Below are 22,736 nucleotides of genomic sequence, written 5' to 3' on the forward strand. Positions count from 1 at the left end.
CATTTGATAATTTTTACTGATTGTATTTTTATGTTCTGTAATATGTAAGAGATGCAAATTAAAGCAAAGTTATCAAGTTGGAGTTTCCTTTAGACCATTTCTTTATCAAGAATAAATAAAACAGTTAAACTCCTCATTTATCAATCAATTCGCTTAACAACCTAATCATAGGAATGGAATTCAATCATTGAGTGGAGTGCCATATTATATATTTTACTATTGGTAACATTCAATTCTTTTGGGGAATAAGTAGCAGAATATATATCTATTTAGAAGCAATATTTAGACCAACATTAACATATAAATAAATAACTTTAAGCTAAAAATATTCAAATGATAATAAAATAGATCTTTCTAAGGATTTTTACTTGGAAATTTCAACTTTTGTGGATTTGGATATTCAGGATTTTCAATTACACCCTTTCCAAATTTCATTTCTAAGAATTGTCTAATATTATTTGGTGCTGAAGCATATGTGCCAATGAATTTAACTTTTGTTAAAGGTTTTAGATAATGTTCAGGAAATTCTATGTCTTGTTTGTGTGTTGCAAACCAAGTATGTTTGGTCATCATACCTTTGGATGGATAAAATGGAAATATATCTACATGAAGATGATTAGTCTGACTGAACTGAACACGAATAAAATCACCTTCTCTTGCCTTTTCCCATACAAACCCTTTATTATCTATAATAGATTGTTTTTCAGAGTTCTTTAACCATTCACATTTTTTAATATCTTCTTCATAAATTCCTACGTCAACATCATAATCCCAAGGAATGATGTCTCCACTGCGAGCAGCTCCTAACAGACTACCTCCTTCCAGCCAATATCTAACACCGCATTTTTCTAGTATTTTAAATACATGTCGAGCTGTCTCTCTCAAATTCTCTAAGCAACAAGGTGGGGTCCATCGGCCTTCATATAAATATTCTGGCATATCATCAATCACTGTTCCAAAACAACGAGTTGTTGATTTTGTGCATCCATACCAGTCAGTTTTTCCATCTTCATAAATAACTTTTTTGATTCCCCAGCTTTTATGTAAATTGATCAATCTTTGTAAAACAAATGTTTCGTGCTTCCAATTATTATGTGGATCAAGAAATAATTGCTTTTCTTGTTTTAAACTTGAATTTAAAACTGCGTAAATCTGTTAATGAAAATAAAATTAGACATTAGATAAAAGGTCTGAAAAAAATATCTTTTATCATTAAAATTACAAGTCAACAAATTAAAAATTATTATTTTCATATCAGATTCATTAGTATTGATATTTTCTATGGACAGAGCCTCTCAGAGGTTTTTTTTTTACTCTTTCTGTTCTTTGAGCATTATGGAGACCTTTTTCCATACTCATCATACATTCAGCCAGGTTCATAATGGGAGTGACTGGGTGGTGAGGACCAATATATCTGAGACAGACTGCCCATAAAAAAATCCTGGGATTGTTCGTCTGGATTTCATCCCAGCCCTCCAAAGCAGTAGACTGATGCCTTAATACCTTGGCAATCCCAATGTCTCTAAGAGGTTAAAGAAAGTTTGGACCACTTACCATGTTAAAGTCCCAGTACATAAAAAAAACATTAAAATTTTTATTATATTTTTTAAATAAAAAAAATTTGATAAAAAGTATTTATTTCCTAATATTAAAGAAATACAATGGAATAATTCATAATAATTATTTTTGAGATCCCCATAGATGTGAAACAGATCAAACAGTCTTACTTGGCGCCTAGTGATAAGAGCTTGAACATGTAAATATTAATTATTCGTGATGTTGTTTCTTTTTCATTAATCTAACATAAATGAACAATTTTCCCAACTAAAAAAGCATAAAATAAGATTGCAATGATCCTCTTCTGGAATAATTCTAGAAGTATCAATGATCTGTCATTTTTATTTAAATTTAAATAAACCCTTATTTAAACTTTTTAATTGAATAAAATGTACTTTTACTTTTAGAAAGATAAGCATCAATATATCAATATATATATTATCATCTTTCTAAAGTTAAAAGTACAGTTTAAAAATTTTAATATTTTATAAAAACAATGCTAGTTTTTAACAATGTAAAATAACAGTTTTATTCTTAGCTAAAGTATTTGACTTTGTAAAATAAACACCATAAAAGAAAAACATACTGTGCTTCACTTTTTACAGTATAAGCCAAACATCTTTGTCCAGTTGATGGCCTATAAACAATTTTTATAACCTGTTAATATCATTGGGCTGCAATTTGAAAAAATTGTAGACCTAGAAATTCTCATTGTCATCCATCTATCTTTCCTTAATCTTGAGAATGAAGTTAGATAGATGAAAGCCAAGACTAGATATGGAAAGATTACGGGGAGGAGGCCCTGATTAACTATATATGAACTTTCAGTGAAAACCAGAAGTTACATTATTTCAATTCAAATATATTCCCCAGAAAGGCATTAGGTAGATGAACTGCACAACTCTATTGCTAACAGAAAAGTATGATTTACAGAGGCAAGACACTACTAATTTGAGATGAAAGCATAAATTTTAAATTCAAAAATTATTAAAAATTATAGCTTGGCATTATGACAATGTCACAATAAATAATTGCTGGTTATTATTAATTTTATTATGTAATGTCCTTGAGAATATTAAAAATACTAAGCTATTTGTAAATTTATTATAAAATATGTTTTTAATAAATTTCTATTTTTATGACCTCAAAGATATATACTTTTTGTATAAACTACAGGTGGCCCTCGACTTTCGCACATTTTTAAAAAATTCAACTTCTTAAATATTTTTGTCGATAATGAAAAAATTTGTTTCCATGCAAAACACTCATACGCTACAAAGCGCAGTAGCTCACTCTACGTTCTCGGACACACATTACTTCCTACAATAGAGGATTTCTCGGAATCCTAATCACTACTGTGTTGTTCCGAGCAAAAAGTCAAAACAGTTTCAGTCTTGCATTAGGTCGTGCGTCAATATGTTGTGTGTTTTGCCAATTTATTTGTTTATGTTTAAGTATTTTGTTCTTATAAATTGATAAACATGAGTGAGAAACAGAGAAACTGCAGTGTTGATACAAACAAAAAGAAATTAAGGACTCAAATTTCATACAATCGAGACAAAGATGGAAATAATTAAACTTTCTGAAAATGGTGAATCTTTTGCTTCAATCGGACGTTTATACAATGTAAACAGATCTACGATATGTTCAATTTTGAAAAATAAGAGTAAAATTAAGGAATACGTTTAAAATTGTGGAAATATATCTTCAAAGATTGTTTCCAAAAGACACTGCATAGTAATGGATGAAATGGAAAGATCTTTGTCATCGTGGATTGATGACCAACATCAAAATATTGTCCCTCTGAGTTTTTCAATTATTCAAGCTAAGGCTCTTAGTTTCATTAAGATTGGAAGACTAGATTAAATGAAGATTCTAACACGCAAGTAATTTCAAGCAAGTAATGGCTGGTTTGACAAATTTAAAATGAGATATGGTATTCAACTAACTCTTGACAACTTTATAAAGAAAACATCCGAAAGCACTTAAACATACCTTGTTAACTTCATTATGTATACATGTTGATAAATAAATACTTTAAAACAGTTTTTGGTGCATATTTTTTTACATCTACTTTTGAACGTTCAACATTTGTGCACACTTTCAGGAACCAATTATGTGCGAAAGTCGCAGGCTGCCTGTATATTGTATTTTATTGTATACAATTTTAATTCTGAAAAATAATGTAGTAAGGGCATCCGTACAAAGAAGCCAACTTTCTTCTTTACTTTTATAACTAATTTTAAACAGTAAAGGTATTTTTTTTTAGAGTAAATTCATTTTAATAGTTAATACACTGAACTACAGTCTGCATATGACAGATGATATCTCAATTTCTCAATATCAAATATGCAGCAGCTTTATTTGGAAGACACTACATTTTTTAGGGTAGTTTTTGCTTGTTTTTCATGTGTTGTTATTACTCACTCTCACAAAGATAAATGAAACAATATAAAAAGAAACAAACTCATTTAAGGAACATGCTTTTAGTGAATTAATTGGTTGGTTGATTGATCTACAATCATTCATGTTTTGCCTCCTGAGACAAAATCCTATGGGGACATTTTATTTAGTGTCATAAAAATCCAAGATATGAAGGAAATAAACACATTTTATCATTGCCTAAATAAATTTCATAAAAACAATTTGAAAATATAAATTAATAACACACACTAGCTTACCTTCATGTTTTTAAAACTAGTCTGTAAATATAACGAATATGGAAACGGACGAGAAAATGGATGATTAAGCTTCATTAACAGTTTCGAAGACATTAATAGCACATGGAAACCTTCCAAAATATCACATCTATTTTTAATAGAAACTCTATTATTTTGAAGAACCCATTCCCTTAAATTGATTCTTGACGATAAACATTTAACATTTTTCTCATTCGCAAACATAGCCATTAAATCATCCGGACGAGTGATATGTTCATTAATCATCTGACGAATATTAGATGCTTGAATTCTAGCAGAATCCGGTATAAACAGAACATAATCAGTATGTATAAAAAGTTCAGGTCGCGAATCATTTATCGGTTGATAAGGATACGAATGAAGAGCAATAGTCGTAATTCTACTACTAGGAAAATCTTTAGCCAACTGCAAATGAAGAGGAGGATAAGGACTCTTATCAGAGATAACAAGAATGTGTATATACTTATCTAATTTTAACAGTGATCTTATAGTATCTATTATATCATTTTCAAATAATTCAAATTCTCTAATAATCACAGTAACAAGTTTGCTTAATTTTTTAATAGGTTTGGGTGATGCTTTGGTATAATTTTTTCCAACACCATTCTCCTTGAAGTCTCTTAAATTAAATGAAATTTCATTCAAAGGTCTCTTGGGAGATCCTCCTTGACAATCACAACTGTCAACATCCAATATTAACCAAATATAACATATAGTTAACAAATAAATGGCAAAAATAGCTAGAGTTATATATTTCCAATTCCATATTCGTTTCATTCTGTTTTATGTTAACATATTTGCTTAGAAACAACCACACCAAACGAATAGCACGTGTGAAGCAAACCCAGCAAACCTACTCGATTTGAATTTTTAAAATTTGAACAGAGTTACTCTACGTTAGTTTTATTTATTAATAAAGTATATTAAATTAATAATTTATTTGACGAATTAGTTATTATTATAACATAAGTAGTTTAATTTTTTATTTTAAAATATTTCGTATGACGTAATTTTAAGAAATCCGACGAACGATGGCGCTCGAAAACGAAGAGAAAATGGAGGGAGTTTTAACGGAAAGTAAGCAGAACGAAGTTAACGAAAATAATGGAAGATTGAATAAACTGTTAAAAGCATCTCTTGATAAAACAATTGAGAAATATCTTCATTGTGCTAAGTGAGATATATTTTTTTGTTTTATAAATCAGAAACCGCACACCGGGTTATGTATAACAGAATATGACCTACTCGAACCAATAACCGGCGCGTAGAAAGTTTAATCTTCCAAAACAAACATTTTCCTAACCCCTTCTGGGTTCTTCTTCAGGTAATTGGGCTGGGTCGAACTCGAATACGAAAATTTGAACTAATCCGAATGATGTTATGTTTCGAATGTCCGGTTCGTTTGCGTATTCTGTCACGTGACGTGTTCAAAAGTGTTCGAATTTAACCACCAACATCCAAACGGTAGTGAATGTTAGGTCAAAATATATAAAAATAAGGGTACAATTCTAGGTCCGAATGAGGAGGTTGGGACTTTAACAGAGCTGTAGAGCATACTGATAGGAACAAAAAAAGTCTAATAAACCATGGGTGTACGGGCGACCCTTTCCGAGATACAGGCCCCCCAAAATGACTATATGTGAACTTTTCGAGACCCTCAAAAATGGGGTAAAATTTAAAAGTGAAAATTTTCGCAAGTACAACTAAAATTTCTGTTTCGAACACTTTTTGTTACAACTGACTAGAGACTCCTAAAAACCCCCTAAACATGAGGGTGCCACCTCTCCACCGCCACTTCCGGGGAGCGCCATCGGGACTCGTGCTGCTCTCTTCGCTAAGCCTGTCACACGTTTAACGGCCAGCAAGCCCTATTCTAACGACAATCCTTATGGGCTGTCCTTGGAGATTGAGCAACATAGCAGCAGCAGGGTCCATTCCCTTGACTTGGATATCAGAATTGAAGGTTCCGGCATCTACACGTCTGCATATCGTAAACCATTAGTATATCCACATACATACCAATAAGCTCTTGTGATCCCTCCCAATATAAGATGGCGGCCTTCAGGGCGTTGGTTAAAAGAGCCTACACACACTCGTCTATGCAACAGATGTCGCAGAAGAATTATAACACTTGGAAGAGATTGCCAGGACCCATGGTTACCACAATATCATACGGAAAATCTCTGAGTGCCACAGACGGACACAGGCTTCTTCCAGCATTACTGCAGTAACGTGAGGATGGATAATGTAAGGATACCCCTTACTTTCAACCCTCTCTTAAGGACTTTATACAATACCATCGCAAAGAAATGTAATGTTACCCTTGCATACAGGAGATGCCCCATTCTGTTCAACATCTTATGTAACAGAAAAGACCGATCCAGTATGGAGAGACTACCAGGCATCTATAGCGTCCTGCTTAGGGATAACCGGTTTAACAGAGATTTGGTATACATAGGATTGACTAAATGTTCATTGGGGGTTAGGTTAAAGGAGCATATCTCCGATATACAATGCAATAGATGCACCACCTCACACTCCACTTACGCCACCAACTCTGAAATTGTGGCGGACTTCACAAGAGCACAATTGTTACCACACCACACATTGATCACCTAAAATGGTTAGAGGAGAAGGAAATTTTAAGGCTTATTCTGCATCCACATGCATTAATACAACGGACCAGATTGGCCTTTCCATGGCATGGCAGGCCTTACTACATATGGAGAGATAGCATTGTACTATTAAGTTCTTGGTAAAGAAAAAGTACTTGGGAATGTGTGAGATTATTATCAATGATTTATCTCTCACGCACGTATTTTTATGTATTTTGACCTAACATTCACTACTGTTTGGATGTTGATGATTAAATTCGAACACTTTTGAATACATCACACGACAGAATACACAAACGAACTGGACATTCGAAACATAACATTGTTCGGATTAGTTCAAATTTTCGTATTTGAGTTTGATTCAGCTCAATTACTTGAAGAAGAACCCAGAAGGGGTTAGGAAAATGTATGTTTTGGAAGATTAAACTTTCTATGCACCAGTTATTGGTTCAAGTAGGTCAGCGGACAGGGAACCGGGGTAAATTACCCCAAATGGGGTAAAAATGAAATTATTGGAGGTAATAAGGAATTTCTCCAAAACCTAAAGAGTAAAAGTTTTCAATGAAATTATTGTGTTTCAAAATGATAATTTTATTTGGTTTGTCTATTATTATTTTCATGATTCATTTTTAGTGTAAAATGATTCAATAAACAGTGTTTAATTTAAATTTGTATTGATTTTCTCCTTTTCAAAATGAGGGGGGTAATATCGACTTACACAAATATATTTTGGGGTAATGGCTAAAAAAGTTCCCTACCCCCTGAAGTAGGTCATATTTTGTTTTTTTTGTTTTGTTTTGTTAATGTATAAATTTTGGGGCTCAATTCAAGCTCTGAATGATATGTTTGGGACCTTAACAGAATTGTAGAGTATACTCATGCGAACAAAAACATCAAGGGAACCATATCTTTACAAGCGATTATTTGCGAGATATTTGCCTCCAATGGTCAGCTTTTACTGTTTACATGTATACGGCCTGTTCTCCATGCTTTGCATCGATTAAGGCAAGCAATAGCAAGCCTTGACCGATGCTTTGCATGTAATTGTGCACTTCAGTGCTTGCCATCGCTTGCACACTCCAGTGCCTGCGTGGGGCAAGCCCTTGCACCCTGTAAAACTGTATAACATCAAGTACTCCACGAATAGTTAAGTAGGCTATTCAAAGCCAGCATAATTGTCTGGGCTAAATAGTTAAATGTGATAGTCTTAAGTGGAGCGTGGGGTGCAACTTCCAATTGTGTGTGGCTGATTTCAGGGCTGTATCTCGCAAAGGGTCGCATGTAGATGTTTGACTTTTTTGTGGTCTACAGCTCTGGTAACATTCCAACCTTCTCATTCAGAGATGTAATTGTATCCTTTTTGCTTTTTACAATTGCAGTCATTTTGGAAGGCATTGGTTTAACCAAATTTTCTTCTGTTAATTTTGGGTCTGTTTTGGACCATTCCTCTAAAAGAATGCATTTTAGATTATTTTTACCTCTGATACTGTAGCAAGATTTTTTTTTAACAGAAGAAAGAATCACTACAAATATCATGTTTTCTTATTTGTTGCTTCAAATGAACCAAACATGTTTTTTTTTTTTTTTTTTTTTTTTTTTTTAGAGGAATGATCCAAAAGTAAGGGGCTGTCCATAAATCATGTCCATATTTCTCTTGCAATTTTTACTCCCCCTTCTCCTCTTGTCTCAGTTCATCCACGTTTCCATAACCATTTTCCTCTTTGGACGTCCAACAAAACTTGACCCCGTTAAAATCTTTATCACTTTACAAATGATAGATACCATACATAGAAATGAAACATACAAGAAATTTTGAAATAATTATAATAAAATGCATAAACTGTATAAAATTTAATGGAATAAACTGGATGTCCATTGAAGATCAACTCCTTCCCTTTTCTTGTTATATCATTATAGTTTTCTTTAGACTGGGGCACTAAGTTTCTTATAAAATAAATAAATTTACCTTATTTTTTCCTGTTATTAATTTTTACTTTCTCAGCTGATATATATAACAGAGGAGAAAATATGGCATTTAGTCAAAAAATGACTCCCTCCAAGACTTTTACATTTTTGGACTTGAAACCCTGAAATGTCAAGAAATGTAAAACAAATTTGGGGGTTTTTTTCTGTTTGTATGAATGTTAGGGTGTGTGTTTGTATGGTGCGATTTTGTTTGCCCACTTTGAAGCTTTAATAACTCTAGTCTTTTGTTGAATATTTCTGAAATTTTGCAGAGAGGTTTGTATATTAGTGGGATTGATGATGATAAATTTTGGCAGTTAAAGGTCAAGGAGGCCATGTATCATATCTCAAGACGTAATGAAGATTTTACTCATTATTAGCATTTACAATTTTTTATAAAAATCATTTTTACCCTCAAAATTAAGCTTTCAGCCATTTTATAATTATATAAAGTTTTTTAAGTAAAATACCATAAGAGATGGTTGCCACATGCAGTTTTAAATGTTGTTGCCAGGAAAGTTAAGCAACTCATCTCTGGATTTTTTATCATCTATAATACATGTGGGGTGTATTATTTTTGTAACTGACTGTTTATAGACATAAAATTAACTTTGGGTGTACTATAGATTACTTTCTATGGAATTTCGGGACTTTGAGTATATATCTGAACTGATGGGACCGAGACGAGTTCAACGGTACCTTACTTTTGGGCCGGAGACAAAAAATAAGAAAGTTATCATACTTTTTTCGGCGATCGCTCGATGATCGGGAGTTGCGTCGCTCTCTCCGCTAAGCCTGTCGCATGTTTAACAGGCAGTCCGGCAAGTTGGCCATATATACCTTCAACAGTGGCAGATGTTGATCCATGAGCACACTGATCATCTACAGTTCGAGTTAAGTCCTTTTTGCACATCCTTGCTAGTCGATCTTGGGGGCTACAACCCCTCAGTCTTGTTATCGCTCACAGTCAGCTAGTACTACAAGCTGACCGCGCTATCAGGATCAGGAGTCGTGATGCTTGAACAAAAGGGAAAAAAGGAACTGGCATTCGACTGTTCGTGCAATTTCTTGCCTTTCAGCGTGTTTTTTTAAAATTTGTTTGCAGATTTTACTGTGAGATGGCAGCACTAGCAACTACGGTGCCGTCTGTATGAAAGCATTAAAAAAGTATGATAACTTAAAAACTATGATAAACTTTCTTATTTTTCATCTCCGGTTCAAAAGTAGGGTATCGTTGAACTCGTCTCGGTCCCCTCAGTTCAGATATATACTCAGTCTCGAAATTCCATAGATAGTAATCTATAGTATCCCTGTAACTTTTGTTGTAAATAATGACAACCAAATTTTTCATGCTATTATTTTTAGAAAATGTATAGACTAATGTAACATAATTGTTTCTAGGTATATGCTCTTTGCTGAGAATTTTGCAGCAATACATAAGAAACATCATAATGATTTAGCAACTGTTCATCAGCAATTTATTTCAAAACTTGAATCAAGTATCAGAGAAGAAATCAAGCTTATGTATCAAGAAGAAACTATTAACACTTATTTAAATAAATTGGATGATTTGATACTGAAGGCTGGCTCTAATCAAAAATCATGTAAATGGTAAATATAAATCATTATTCAATTTTATTGAATTCTTAATGTAATATGTAATAGAGAAATGAAAATTTATTACTTTTATCATTAATTTCATATCTATTGTCAGGGCCATCAAATGCTTGTATGGGACCCAGGGATAGAGGGATCCCTTTTTCAGATTTTTCTTTTCTTTGAACAAATGAATGTTTTTTTATTAATAAAAAGTAGTCTTAAAGATTTTAATTTTTGTTAGTAAAAATAACATTAATTTATAAAGATAGGAACAGCTATGGGCCTTCTAAGTTTTTTATGGATCCAGAGAAAAAAATCTCCTGCTCCTCCCTCTTGACAGATCTGTCTGTTTTCATGTATGTTATGCTTTTTTTTTAATCATGAAAACATACTATATATGACAATAAATTACTAGATTACAAGAAGAAAAATTATATAAAAAAACAAAATGTATATGTTACAGTAAAAACTTGTTTTAACTAGTTGAAACTAGTTTTTACTGGATGTCATTGTTATAACCCGTTTTGTCTAGTTAAAACTAGAATTTACTGCTGTACATGTTTTGATTTTAGATAAAACTAAAATCAAACATTAACTTTAACATTAATTAAAACTAATTTTAGCTACATAAATATGTTTGGGGGAAATAAATAAAGTGATGATTGAGATTAAAACATTTGTATTATTTAATACGATATTTATTGAAAATATTGGTCACACATCTGTGTTATTAACATTAATTAACCCTTTGTCCCCGAAGGCACCGATCGATCGGTACCCTGGCTTTTTAAGCAAAACTTCGAGGGTACCGATTCATCATTACTTTGGTAAAAAAGCTAGGGGTGTAAAGCTAGTTCGCCTCCTCGTGGTGCACCCTGGATAGCGTCTACTCGTGAACTAAATGAGCTAGCAACTTCTGGCGTCCAAATAATCTGTAGGATCTCCTGGACATTACACATCATCTCTCTCTTTTTTTTCTTTTTTTTAAACTATTTAAACTACTTATGTCTCCTCATTACAAAGGCCCTCATAAGGGCCATAGCACCAAAGACCTTGGTCCTCAAATTAAGATATGTCAAATTAATATTGAAGGCATTAGTCGTGCAAAATGCCAATACTTACATAGGATTCTGAAGGATAATGAAATTGACATAGTTGTAATTCAAGAGACTCATACTGAGAATGAATACCAACTACAGACAAGAGGTGTGATTCCTGGTTTTGAACTAATTGGCTCAACCTACCACAAAACATACGGCACTGCAACATATGCCCGTAGTGACATTGAGGATGTCCTGTTTTGTAAAGCAACCACTGACGATAACATTCATGTGGTCACTATACAGGTTGGCCAAATTACAATCAGCAATATCTATAAACCTCCAGCTACAACTTGGCCACAACACGTCATACCACAATTACCTCATCCTGCTGTCTATTTGGGAGACTTCAACAGCCACCATGAACTCTGGAAATACCACAACACTGATAAAAATGGTGACATGGTATTTAAATGGGCAGAGGAAAATAATCTTTATCTTCTGTTTGATGCTAAAGATCGATGCACCTTTAGGTCCAGCGCTTGGGGTTGTGAATATAACCCTGACTTGTGCTTTGTGTCTACAGATGAAAATAGACAACCATTATCAGCTACACGCACAGTTTTAAATCAATTTCCGCATAGCCAGCACCGTCCAATAATTATCAGAATTGGACTTAGTATTCCTATAGTAAATAGTATACCACGCGCAAGATGGAATTTTAACAAGGCTAACTGGACTTTGTTCTCAGAGGATCTTGACAAATGTTTGGGATGGATCCCACCTACATCAAACAACTTTAAAAGGTTTGTTGGAGCACTGTTTAGTGTAGCCAAAAAATGTATACCTAGAGGATACCGCAAGATTTATATCCCAGGATGGAGTGAAAAAAGTGAATTACTATATAGGAAGTTCCTAGAATCTGGTGACCTTGAGATAGGGGATGAACTACTCCATAGCTTAGATAATGCCAGGCACCTTAGATGGATAAACACTGTACAAAATTTGGATTTTACAAAGTCAAGTAGAAAGGTGTGGTCCCTGCTTAGAAGATTGGGAGGAGCAACTGTCAAACCAGGTAGAGAAAACTTGATTACTCCAAATAATATCGCAGGACACATACTAAATATATCTAGAGCTTCTAGAGATCGTGAATTCACCAGTAAGATTAAAAAAGAGCTTACGTCCATCAAAGCTAAATGTAAAAATGATACAGCGTATTCACTACCCTTTGTTACTGAAGAAATCTCTGCTGCCCTTAAACAAATAAAAGCTGGCAAAGCCCCTGGAAATGATGGTGTCCATCCTGAATTCCTGTTACACAGCGGCAAGTACACTAAGCAATGGCTGGCTCGCTTCTTTACTGACATCCTACAGAAAGGTAATATTCCTTTCGCTATGAAACAAGCTAAAATCATAGCTATCCTGAAACCTGGAAAACCTAATGATAGACCAGAGAGCTATCGACCTATCTCACTCTTGAGTGTGATGTATAAGCTTTTAGAGAGACTTCTTTACAACAGATTGAGCAATACAATTTTTGAGAATATTCCGGTTGAACAGGCTGGTTTTCGACCGAATAGGAGCTGTACAGACCAGGTACTAGCCTTTACTACTTTTGTAGAGGCTGGATATCAAAGGCAATTAAAAACATCTGCGGTATACATCGATCTTACTGCAGCATATGATACTGTCTGGCGGCATGGCTTAATCTATAAGCTGTTCCGAGTGATACCCTGTTTAAAAGTAGTTAAATTAATTGATGAGATGTTAAGTAACCGACCCTTTCAAGTTGTCATGGGAAATTCGAGAAGTAGGATAAGAAAACTAAATAATGGCCTACCTCAGGGCTCTGTCCTGGCACCACTGCTCTTTAGTCTTTACATAGCTGATTTGCCTCAAACGAAGGCAAGGAAATTTGGATATGCAGACGATTGGGTGATTGCCACGAGACATAAAGACCTTGCAATTACTGAAAAGATCCTGACGGAGGACTTATCAATCTTAGGACAATATTTTCGCCAGTGGAGACTTCAACTGAGTAAGACAAAAACTGAAGCTACATGCTTTCACCTTAATAACAAGCTGGCAAATGAAGAATTAAAAATTTATTTTGACAATAATTTACTGAAATATAATAAAAACCCGAAATATCTTGGTGTCACTCTGGATAGAACTTTATCCTTTAAAACACATCTGATGAATTTGGCTGCCAAGGTTAATACCAGAAACAACATCCTCCAAAGGTTATGTGGAACCACATGGGGTTCTTCGCCGTCCACCTTACGGATCACTGCTCTTGGCTTGGTTTTCTCTGCAGCAGAATACTGTGCACCAGTATGGATGAACAGTACTCACATTAATAAACTGGATGCCCAACTAAATACTACCCTACATATCATAACAGCAAAATCAACTCCTATCCATTGGTTACCTATTCTGAGCCATATCCCTCCATCTGCACTCCGAAGGGATAGCACTTTGCTCAGGGAATATAGGAAAATATTGTCTAATCCACAACTCCCGATTCATCAGGATGATGACCTCAGCATAAACCGGCTTAAATCAAGACACCCCCCCCTATTAAGAGCTAAATCCCTGCATTCCAATAATTTCAACCTTACTGAATCTTGGAAAAGACTCTGGGCTGATGTCTCTCCGGTGGACAGCCGACAACTTCCTTGTATCACAAAGCGGCCACCTGGATTTGAGTTATCCAGAAATTTTTGGAGTGTGTTAAATAGGATTCGGACCAAACATGGGTTGTGCAGGGACAGTCTTTTTAGGTGGGGAAAAGTTACATCCCCGCAGTGTGACTGTGGTGCTGAAAGACAGACTATACACCATATCTTGGAAAATTGTCCAGTAAGATCTTTTCCAGGACAACTAAGTGACTTCCTGATTGTGACTGAAAGTGCTTTAAACTATATTTCTAACTTAGATTTACATTTATGATTTGTGTTCTTTCATTTTTGATTTGTGTTCTTTCATTTATGATTTGTTCTTTTTATGAATTAGATGTGTAGCCATACGCTAAATAAAATAAATTACTTTGGTAAATATCGATTTTTGTAAAATTTATTAACAGATATAATCTCGTTCGATATGAAGTGAATAAAGTATAATAATTCATTATATTAGTTGATAGCAGTATAAAATTTTGATTTCAAACAAATGTTTGATATAATGTGCGATAATTTCACAACGAATAAACATACGTGCATAAGTGTTATATCGAATTGTACAAAACAATATTCTACGTCTTTCTGCCTCAGTGCCAACAAACAACTATGTAACTAGACAATGTTAATTTTCACAAAATGTTACAAATTATCAAGTTGTGTGTCAGTTCTGATATATATTATATTTTTTTTTTATAAATTTTTCTAATAAAATGCATTGAAAAATATGGTATTTAAAACTAAAGATATTAATAAATGTAAGTGATTTTTTCATATAGATATAATGATAATTTGATTTTTGGTGAACTTTTAAAATAATATTGCCTGACTGACCTATGTTGCCTTAGGAGGGATCGCAAAATAAACGTAAACAAGATGTCGAGGGAAAAGAGTTAAAGCGATACGAAATTCATCATACACTATAGGAACGTGTTAGCTGAGTGACTTTGGTCGAAACAGTTTTTACTAAGCCATTTTGTTAAAACCCGTTTTGTCTAGTTAAAACTAGTTTTAACTCAAATTCATTTTTGACTAGCAGTAAATTCTAGTTATAACAAGGACATCCAGTAAAAACTAGTTTCAACTAGTTAAAACGTGTTTTCACTAAAAATGGGTTTTTACTGTAACATATACATCTTTTTGTAATTGTTTATTTTATTGAAGATTTTTGAACTAGGATAAAATTTTATTTGTTATTAAGATTGATTTTCTGAATCATGAAATTTGATTGTATTTGAAAAGAATTATGTTGATTTATGTGAGATCCTGGACTTTAACAAAATCATGATATAATGTAAAGTTTAAGGCAATGTACATATTCTTTTTAATAATCATAAAGGATCATTTTTTTCTTTGTCCTATGGGCATTTAGAGTGCCTTTTAATTAATCAAGCCCATCGTGGGTTCGGCCAGGTGGTAGGGCTGGTTCAACATATCTGTGGTTGAACACTTTTGGAAAATTCCTGGTGTTTTATGATCTGTCCAGATTCATTTCCAAGAGCAGTAGGCTGACATTTTAACTGCTCAGCTGTCTGGACATTCATATATAGTGATGTAAATGCAGTTTCTGCTTATTATAATCATGGATATTGTTAGTTATTTAATGTTATCAGAATTAGCATGCACTAAACCATACACTCTACATTTAACCCTTATACAAACAGGTTTGATTCATGCTTGGTAAATCCTTGTGGCAGGCTAATTAGGTCTAACCAAGGTTACCAAGTACTGTACAAGATATTCTTGGGAGACCCAGTATTGCCAAAAATAGCAGGCACAATTTAAATTCTCATTTGTGCCAGTAAATGAGTTAATCATTTCAATAATTATTGCTCACAGTACAGTAATTTAAATTGTTTGCATTTGTCACTTCATTTATACTGGATACATTATACTAATGTCTAGTTCTATGCTATTAATAGAGAGATTGCAGCCAACATTTTCATTGCAAACACGTGAACGTCAGTCGTTCAGCACCACCTTCCTGTAAGCCTAGAAGTTTGACAATGGGGTTTGGAATGTTGAGCATGATTCCACTGACATTCCAAATGCCATTGTCAAACTTCTAGGCTTACAGGAAGTCGGTGCTGAATGTCCAACGTTCACGTTTTCACGATGAAAACGTTGGCTGCAACCTCGCTAATAGTTGAATTACTATTAATTTATAAATCTTCAAATTATATTTTTGTTTTAATATGGCCTTTTAACATTGGAATCAATAAATAAAAAACTTCACTAATTATAGTTTTAATTACTGGAGCAACTGATAACATTAAGCAGGGTAACATTGTCAGTATAAGAAAGTACAAAAGTATTTACAACTAGCAGATAGGCCCGGCGTTGCTCGGGCAAAAAGTAATGATAGTGAAGATTAAGATTATTACATTACAGTCAATCTTACCCATTTTCACAGAATGCAAGAATTAGGTTCCCCTGTTTCCAGACTAATGAGAGAATTTTCAGAAGGATCTAAAAGTATGTTCGATTTCCTGCAAAAACGAAAAAAACTGCATTTGTTTCTGTAAATCTTGCACGTCTCTTTCTCTTGACACTTCCATTGTTGACACTTCCTTTCATAACACTTCCATTGTTGACACTTCCTTTCATAACACTTCCCGTGGAGTTGTTAACACTTCCCCTGCAGGGGAAGTGTTAACAACTTTCCACGGGGAATTTTGAAAAATCCCTTCTTAGTGTACGTTCTCGTGATGTACCCTGACTGTGTACCAAATTTCAACTTTTAACTCCTAACCGTTTGGGTTCTGCGCTGATTATCATCATCAAGCCGTCTCTAGTATATATATAGATAAGCAGATTCTGCTGTATATGTTTTCTCTCTTTCTTTGTGTACATAAGTGTACTTTATTACTTTGCATTAGAGTACCTGTACATAAGTAACATTGACATATCATAGTTTGGTTTCCTTTCCAATCTAAATTTATCATTAATTAATTAATCCAGAAATACTTTTGAGATGTAAACCTAAATTTATCATATTTATTTATATGCAGAGTGCGGCACCAAAATCCAGACAAATTACACATTTTTTCCAAACATATTTTTTATTGCAAAAACGAAAAGATTTACAAAATTTTTTAACCACATTGAAGGTCATAAAGAATACATTTACTCAATATATCCCCTCCTGCTTGAATGACCACCTCCATTCTTGGTCTGAAGTGTGCGCATGTGTGCTTTAATGTGTCACTGTCCATATCGGCAAATGCCGAAACAATAGCGGCTCTCAGTGATGTGCCATTTGCATGTCTGGACTTGTTCATGACTTTTTCAACTACATTCCATACATAGAAGTCCAAAGGATTTAAATATAGGCTGTTGGGTGACCAGGATTCTTTCGACTAAAACACGTCAACGTTGTCCAACAACCAAATTTTGCATCAAATGACTTGTGTGGGCGGGCACACCGTCCTTCTGGAAAACATACGGTTTTCCAGGCGACACAGTTTCCATCCATGGCTTCACTACATTTGACAGAACATGCAAATAAACTTCTTTTGTGACATTTTCCCCTTTGTTAAAGAAATACGGTGGATGACATCACCCTCACTGGACACAACACCTAGCATGTGAACATTCACCGGAAATTTCGTTTTTGCAGTAATGGGAACATCTTCTGGGTCGTGGGTGAGTCAGCGGTCATTTGTTTGATTGATTTCTGCATCAACAGTAAAAATTTTCTCATCAGAAAAAAATCTGAGTCGTCTGGCAGCATTGTTTCTTAAGGAACACAAAAGCAGGTTACAGCGTTCAACTCGCTTTGTCCTGGCGGCTTCGGAAAGCATCTGTCTCACTTTAATTGTGTAAGACTTGTAGCGGAGGTCCTCCTCAATGATTCTTTGCATAGTTTTCTCGCTCACACCAACAACCGATGACAATTTTCAGATCGACTGACCTGGATCCTCAAAAATCAGCTCCTGAGCTCGTTGAATGATTTCAGGTGTCCTGACAACGCACTCCTTCGAGTGAGTTTTCCTTGCCAGTGTTGTAAAACCTTCATTGGACTTCTCTGACTGATTGCACTTCGTGATGACATCATACACAGTCAATCTTGGGTACCCGAAGAACCGAATGATTTCTGTCACCAAGTGCCCAGCCCGAACACTTTCAATAATCGCGGTTCTTCAGTTATACTCTGCACTTGGTTTCAATATGCAACATGGCTGTTTCGCAGTTATGATGGTTTAGTACATGTGTCAAGCTATTTGAACGCCAAACACAACATCTACTGGTAGTATAGAATGGCAGGAATTTGAAATTGAATTTTGTCCAGATTTTGGTGCTGCACCATGTAGAATTTTGTAAAAATAAAACAGATCATAGTTCTAAGATAGGATTAACTTAATTTCTGTTTCTATATTTAAGTAAAGTGGGAGTTTTTTAAACAGCAATAGTATGTATGGCAAATTTAGTGAATTACTTTAAGTATTTTTTTTGTGGATTACCATATTTACTCGCATATAAGACAACCTCACATATAGGATGAGGTGTGACTTTAAAGATCAGAATAAAGAAAATTTGATTTATTAATACAATTCTAATTTTATTTTGTTTAATCACAAGTAAAATATCAAATGAATGTAAATGCACACATTGTCTCACAAAAATTACTGGCATTTTAAACTTTAAGGAAAAATCTTGTAAAATCGACAACATAATTTGTTCGTGTAAAGCCGGACAATCAGGAATTTTTTTTTTTTGGTAATTGTTAAAAGTCGAATACACTCTCCATCGATGACACTTATGTCTTTCTCCAAATTCTGATTTCTGAATAATCATCTGTTTTCGTGTGGGAATGGATTAAAACTTATATCGGGCTCCTGTGTGATTCTGGAATTTAATTCGAAAGCTTTGCTTTTCCTATTGCTATTCATCTTTACTCCTGACAATATGCAAGAACAATTCAAACGACTCAGATAAAATAATTATGTTTTTAAATACAAGAGGATAAGCATCCGGTAAAAAATGCGAATACATGGTTCACAAAAATTATTTGCAAAAACGCAAAGAATCTTTTGCTCATGCATATAGGATGACCTAGGAATTTGAAGCTGTGATAAATGAATAAAAACCTCTTCTTATATGCGAGTATATACAGTATATTATAAAGTAATAACTTTTAAGTATAGTAATGAATATACATGGAAATATTTTTCAATTATTTTTATAGATTATGAAGAAGACATAATGCTGTTGTAATATGTTGAGAAATAGTATAGATCTGATACACTTTGGGGGTGTATTATATTTTTACTTATAAGAAATATAAATTTAAAATTTTATTTTTTAAAATATACCCCAAAGTGTATCTATACTACTTATAAAAAGTAAAGCAGTTTTCAAAATGTAGCCCAAAAAATAGAAAGTCACTCACATCTAGGAATGTAGAGCCCAACAAATATTCAATATGCTATTTGTAGCCTAATCTTGTAACCCTGAAACCCAGTTGTGATTTATGATAGAAGAAAAAAGAATAGTCGATGGGTAAGGTTCTACCTGGAAATGTGTTGTTGTAAAAGCAAAGCCATATTGACCAGATTAGAGTTGTTTATGGTCTATTATTCTCTTACAGTATGGAGGCACATTAACTTTGATCTAAACATACAAGTTAATATAATATCACTGTTCAGATAGAATTTTCATTTTGAATTCCAAAGTAGCTTTATTAGAATATAACACACAAACAAAAGTAAGAGCTGTTTTAGGCTAAGTTTTGTAAGCTGTAAATTTAAATTATGAATTGAGTTAACATAAATTAAAATGTAATTGATTGATTTTTGAAATTGTATAAAATATGTAATTTTTATCAATAGTAATGAATTTAAAATGAAAATGTCGTGAAAATCAAATTATTTTTACTTCATACTAGGAGACCATCTGGAAACCCAGAAACAGATTTAAAGGATCATTTATATGTTGTAAAAGAAGAGCATAAAAAAGAATTGGAACAGATTTTGGCAGAACAGACAGAAGATATTGAAAATTTAACACAAACGGTAAATAAAGAACGTCGGAATTTATTGTCAGCAATAGAAGATATTAAAAATAAATATGGAGACTATAAAGAGGTATAATTTTAAAAGAGCACTTTAATTCTGAAAAAAATAAATAAATAAATTTAACCATTAAAATATTTTTATTTTCAGTTATGTTCATTACCTTCTTCATTGCCTGTGCAAAAATTGAAAGAATATGTTTATTCCTTTGTCAGTAGATAAATGAAAATTACATTAAAAAAAACATTAAAGAGTTTTCATGATAGGAATAATCTATTTTTACCATTTTATTAATAATTATTTATATATGTCGTCAATAAAACTGGATGATTTAAAAGTTTTTAAATATATAATGAAGTATTTTAATTGTGTGTATTCTATACAATTTATGTAATATACATCAGACATTTGGAGATGATACTGGAATTAAGTTACATAAAATGTTGTTAGTTAAACATAATTATTAAGATTGTATAGTTTTACAGATGTTAAAACATTGATATATTAGAAAGATGTGTAAATTAAGAAACTATTAGTTTTGAAATGAAAATTTCTTTTATCATTATCATTTTTATAAGTTTAATACAGTGATACCTCTGTTTTCGTCGATAATCCGTCCGAAAACAATCTGCGAAATCCAAAACCGACGAAAACCGAGGAAATTATTTCCATACAAATCAATGTAAATCCAATTAATTTGTTCTAGACACTCCAAAATACATACCAAAAACACATTTTGTAGAGAATTAATATAGCATTAAATACAAAAGCAATAAGAAATTAACATAAAAGACTAATTAGCATAAAGATAAAAGAATTAAGATTAAAGATAAGATAATTAGCATTAAGATGAAAGCAATGGAATTGTTTGGCTAGACACGCGGGGTAATGTTTTGTCTTGTAGAAGCTAGTTTGACATGAGCTTCTAGTCTATATCGCTCCATAGTAAAGTGTGACGTAATTGTCATGTAATAGTAGTTGTATGCGTTTATGATGGTCGTATGAAGGGGAATAATGTCTTCTGGGAAATCCATTTAAGGGAAATCCTGGCTCCTATTCAGGCGTTACAAACATAGAGAAAACCCGGAAAACTTCACGTGGCCAGCCCGGTCTGGCAAAGCGCGAACCCACAACCGAACTCCCAGTGTTCAGGGAGCAGAACTGTTGGCCAATGATGGGCCGTCACAGGGTAATGTTGCCTGTGCAAAAATTGCCTGTGCATAAATTAAAATGCATTATCGACGAAAACAGAGGTATCACTGTATTAAACTACTACACTACACTACTATACTACACTAAATTTACCTTTTTTTCCCATATTTTTAAACCAAAGAGTTCATGCATTTCTTGTTTGTTGTGAATATATTAGTAATGAGCAGTTATTTATTATGATTTCACAATGCTGGGCTGCAATTTTTTATCACAACACATTTAAGTGTAGTGTCTTGCCCCTGTACATCATACATACATTTCCTGTTAACACAACAAGAAATAACACTGTGCCGGAAAATGTGTGGGTTGCCCTTTGTTTTAGCAAAATTAGCAGTGAGGTCACTTGAGCAAGCCGACAAAATCCGAGGCAATTGACGAAAACCGAAACCGACAATAACTGAAGTCAACGAAAACCGAGGTATCACTGTACCTAATTCCAGTTTGATATTTATTTTATTATTCAATACAAAAGTAGTGTATAAATGCATCTGATTACTGCCCCAATAAGCAGTTTTTTCCTGATAAAATTTACAAGTACAGGTATCCCTTGCTTAACTTGGGAAATTGTGTCAATCCCTTTGTATATATGGCAGAAGTTTTAATTAATGTGGTTTACCAGCTGTCTTTACTAAACATAGATACTGTATTTGAGTAATGTGATTTTGATATACACAGTAGTATCAACTAACCACATAATCAAGGGAAAACAACAATCAGTAAAATGGCAAAAGTTGAGACATACGACATACAAATGTGTCTTTTATTTTTATCTGACAAAGATACATAACCGGTAAAATGTGATAGTTACAAATAAAATGTTCACAAACTTTAAAAAAATGTAAATTTTAATCTTATATATATAGTATATAAAATTTACCTTTTTTTCCCATATTTTTAAACCGAAGAGTTCATGCATTTCTTGTTTGTTGTAATAATTTGTTGTGAATATATTAGTAATGAGCAGTTATTTATTATGATTTCACAATGCTGGGCTGCAATTTTTCATCACAACACATTTAAGTGTAGTGTCTTGCCCCTGTACATCATACATACATTTCCTGTTAACACAACAAGAAATAACACTGTGCCGGAAAATGTGTGGGTATCTAATTCTGTTCAGGAGAAAATTTTTGAATTGAAGTATTGTGATATCTGGCCCAAAGTGGAAGTTCATATATAGTTAATTGGTGCCTCCTGACCCTAAGCTTTTCATATCTGGTCTTGACTTTCATCTATCTAACACTATTCTCGAGATTAAAGAAGGATGGATGGATGGACGGACAACAGTGGGAATTCATAGGTCTACAATTTTTTGAAATTGCTGCCCAACAACAATAGTTACACGACATTTTGC

General features: G+C 33.4%; 2 protein-coding genes across 2 annotated transcripts; one reads left to right on the forward strand and one right to left on the reverse strand.

Moving 5' to 3' along the window:
- Positions 1 to 221: 221 nt before the first annotated feature.
- Positions 222 to 5,133, reverse strand: LOC136984249 (ribitol 5-phosphate transferase FKRP). The gene is made up of 2 exons (XM_067281158.1): positions 4,239 to 5,133; positions 222 to 1,152 (listed from the first exon to the last, which is right to left on the reverse strand). Exons 1-2 carry the CDS (start codon positions 5,031 to 5,033, stop codon positions 355 to 357), a joined length of 1,593 nt encoding a protein of 530 aa, XP_067137259.1. The 5' UTR covers positions 5,034 to 5,133; the 3' UTR covers positions 222 to 354.
- Positions 5,134 to 5,273: 140 nt separating this feature from the next.
- Positions 5,274 to 20,455, forward strand: LOC136984240 (polyamine-modulated factor 1-like). The gene is made up of 4 exons (XM_067281146.1): positions 5,274 to 5,430; positions 10,238 to 10,447; positions 20,044 to 20,242; positions 20,321 to 20,455. Exons 1-4 carry the CDS (start codon positions 5,288 to 5,290, stop codon positions 20,390 to 20,392), a joined length of 624 nt encoding a protein of 207 aa, XP_067137247.1. The 5' UTR covers positions 5,274 to 5,287; the 3' UTR covers positions 20,393 to 20,455.
- The last annotated feature ends 2,281 nt before the right edge of the window (positions 20,456 to 22,736 follow it).

Source organism: Centruroides vittatus, unplaced genomic scaffold (assembly GCF_030686945.1).
Source record: "Centruroides vittatus isolate TY-2023 unplaced genomic scaffold, ASM3068694v2 contig_911, whole genome shotgun sequence".
In the NCBI taxonomy this organism is placed as follows: domain Eukaryota; kingdom Metazoa; phylum Arthropoda; class Arachnida; order Scorpiones; family Buthidae; genus Centruroides; species Centruroides vittatus.

Bases quoted from the DNA above. Each gene is read 5' to 3' on its own strand.
- LOC136984249 (XM_067281158.1), bottom strand. From the start codon at position 5,033: ATGAAACGAATATGGAATTGGAAATATATAACTCTAGCTATTTTTGCC. The intron at 1,153-4,238 runs GTAAGCTAGTGT...TTTCATTAACAG, and splicing joins CTAGTTTTAAAAACATGAAG to ATTTACGCAGTTTTAAATTC.
- LOC136984240 (XM_067281146.1), top strand. From the start codon at position 5,288: ATGGCGCTCGAAAACGAAGAGAAAATGGAGGGAGTTTTAACGGAAAGT. The intron at 5,431-10,237 runs GTGAGATATATT...AATTGTTTCTAG, and splicing joins AAATATCTTCATTGTGCTAA to GTATATGCTCTTTGCTGAGA. The intron at 10,448-20,043 runs GTAAATATAAAT...ACTTCATACTAG, and splicing joins AATCAAAAATCATGTAAATG to GAGACCATCTGGAAACCCAG.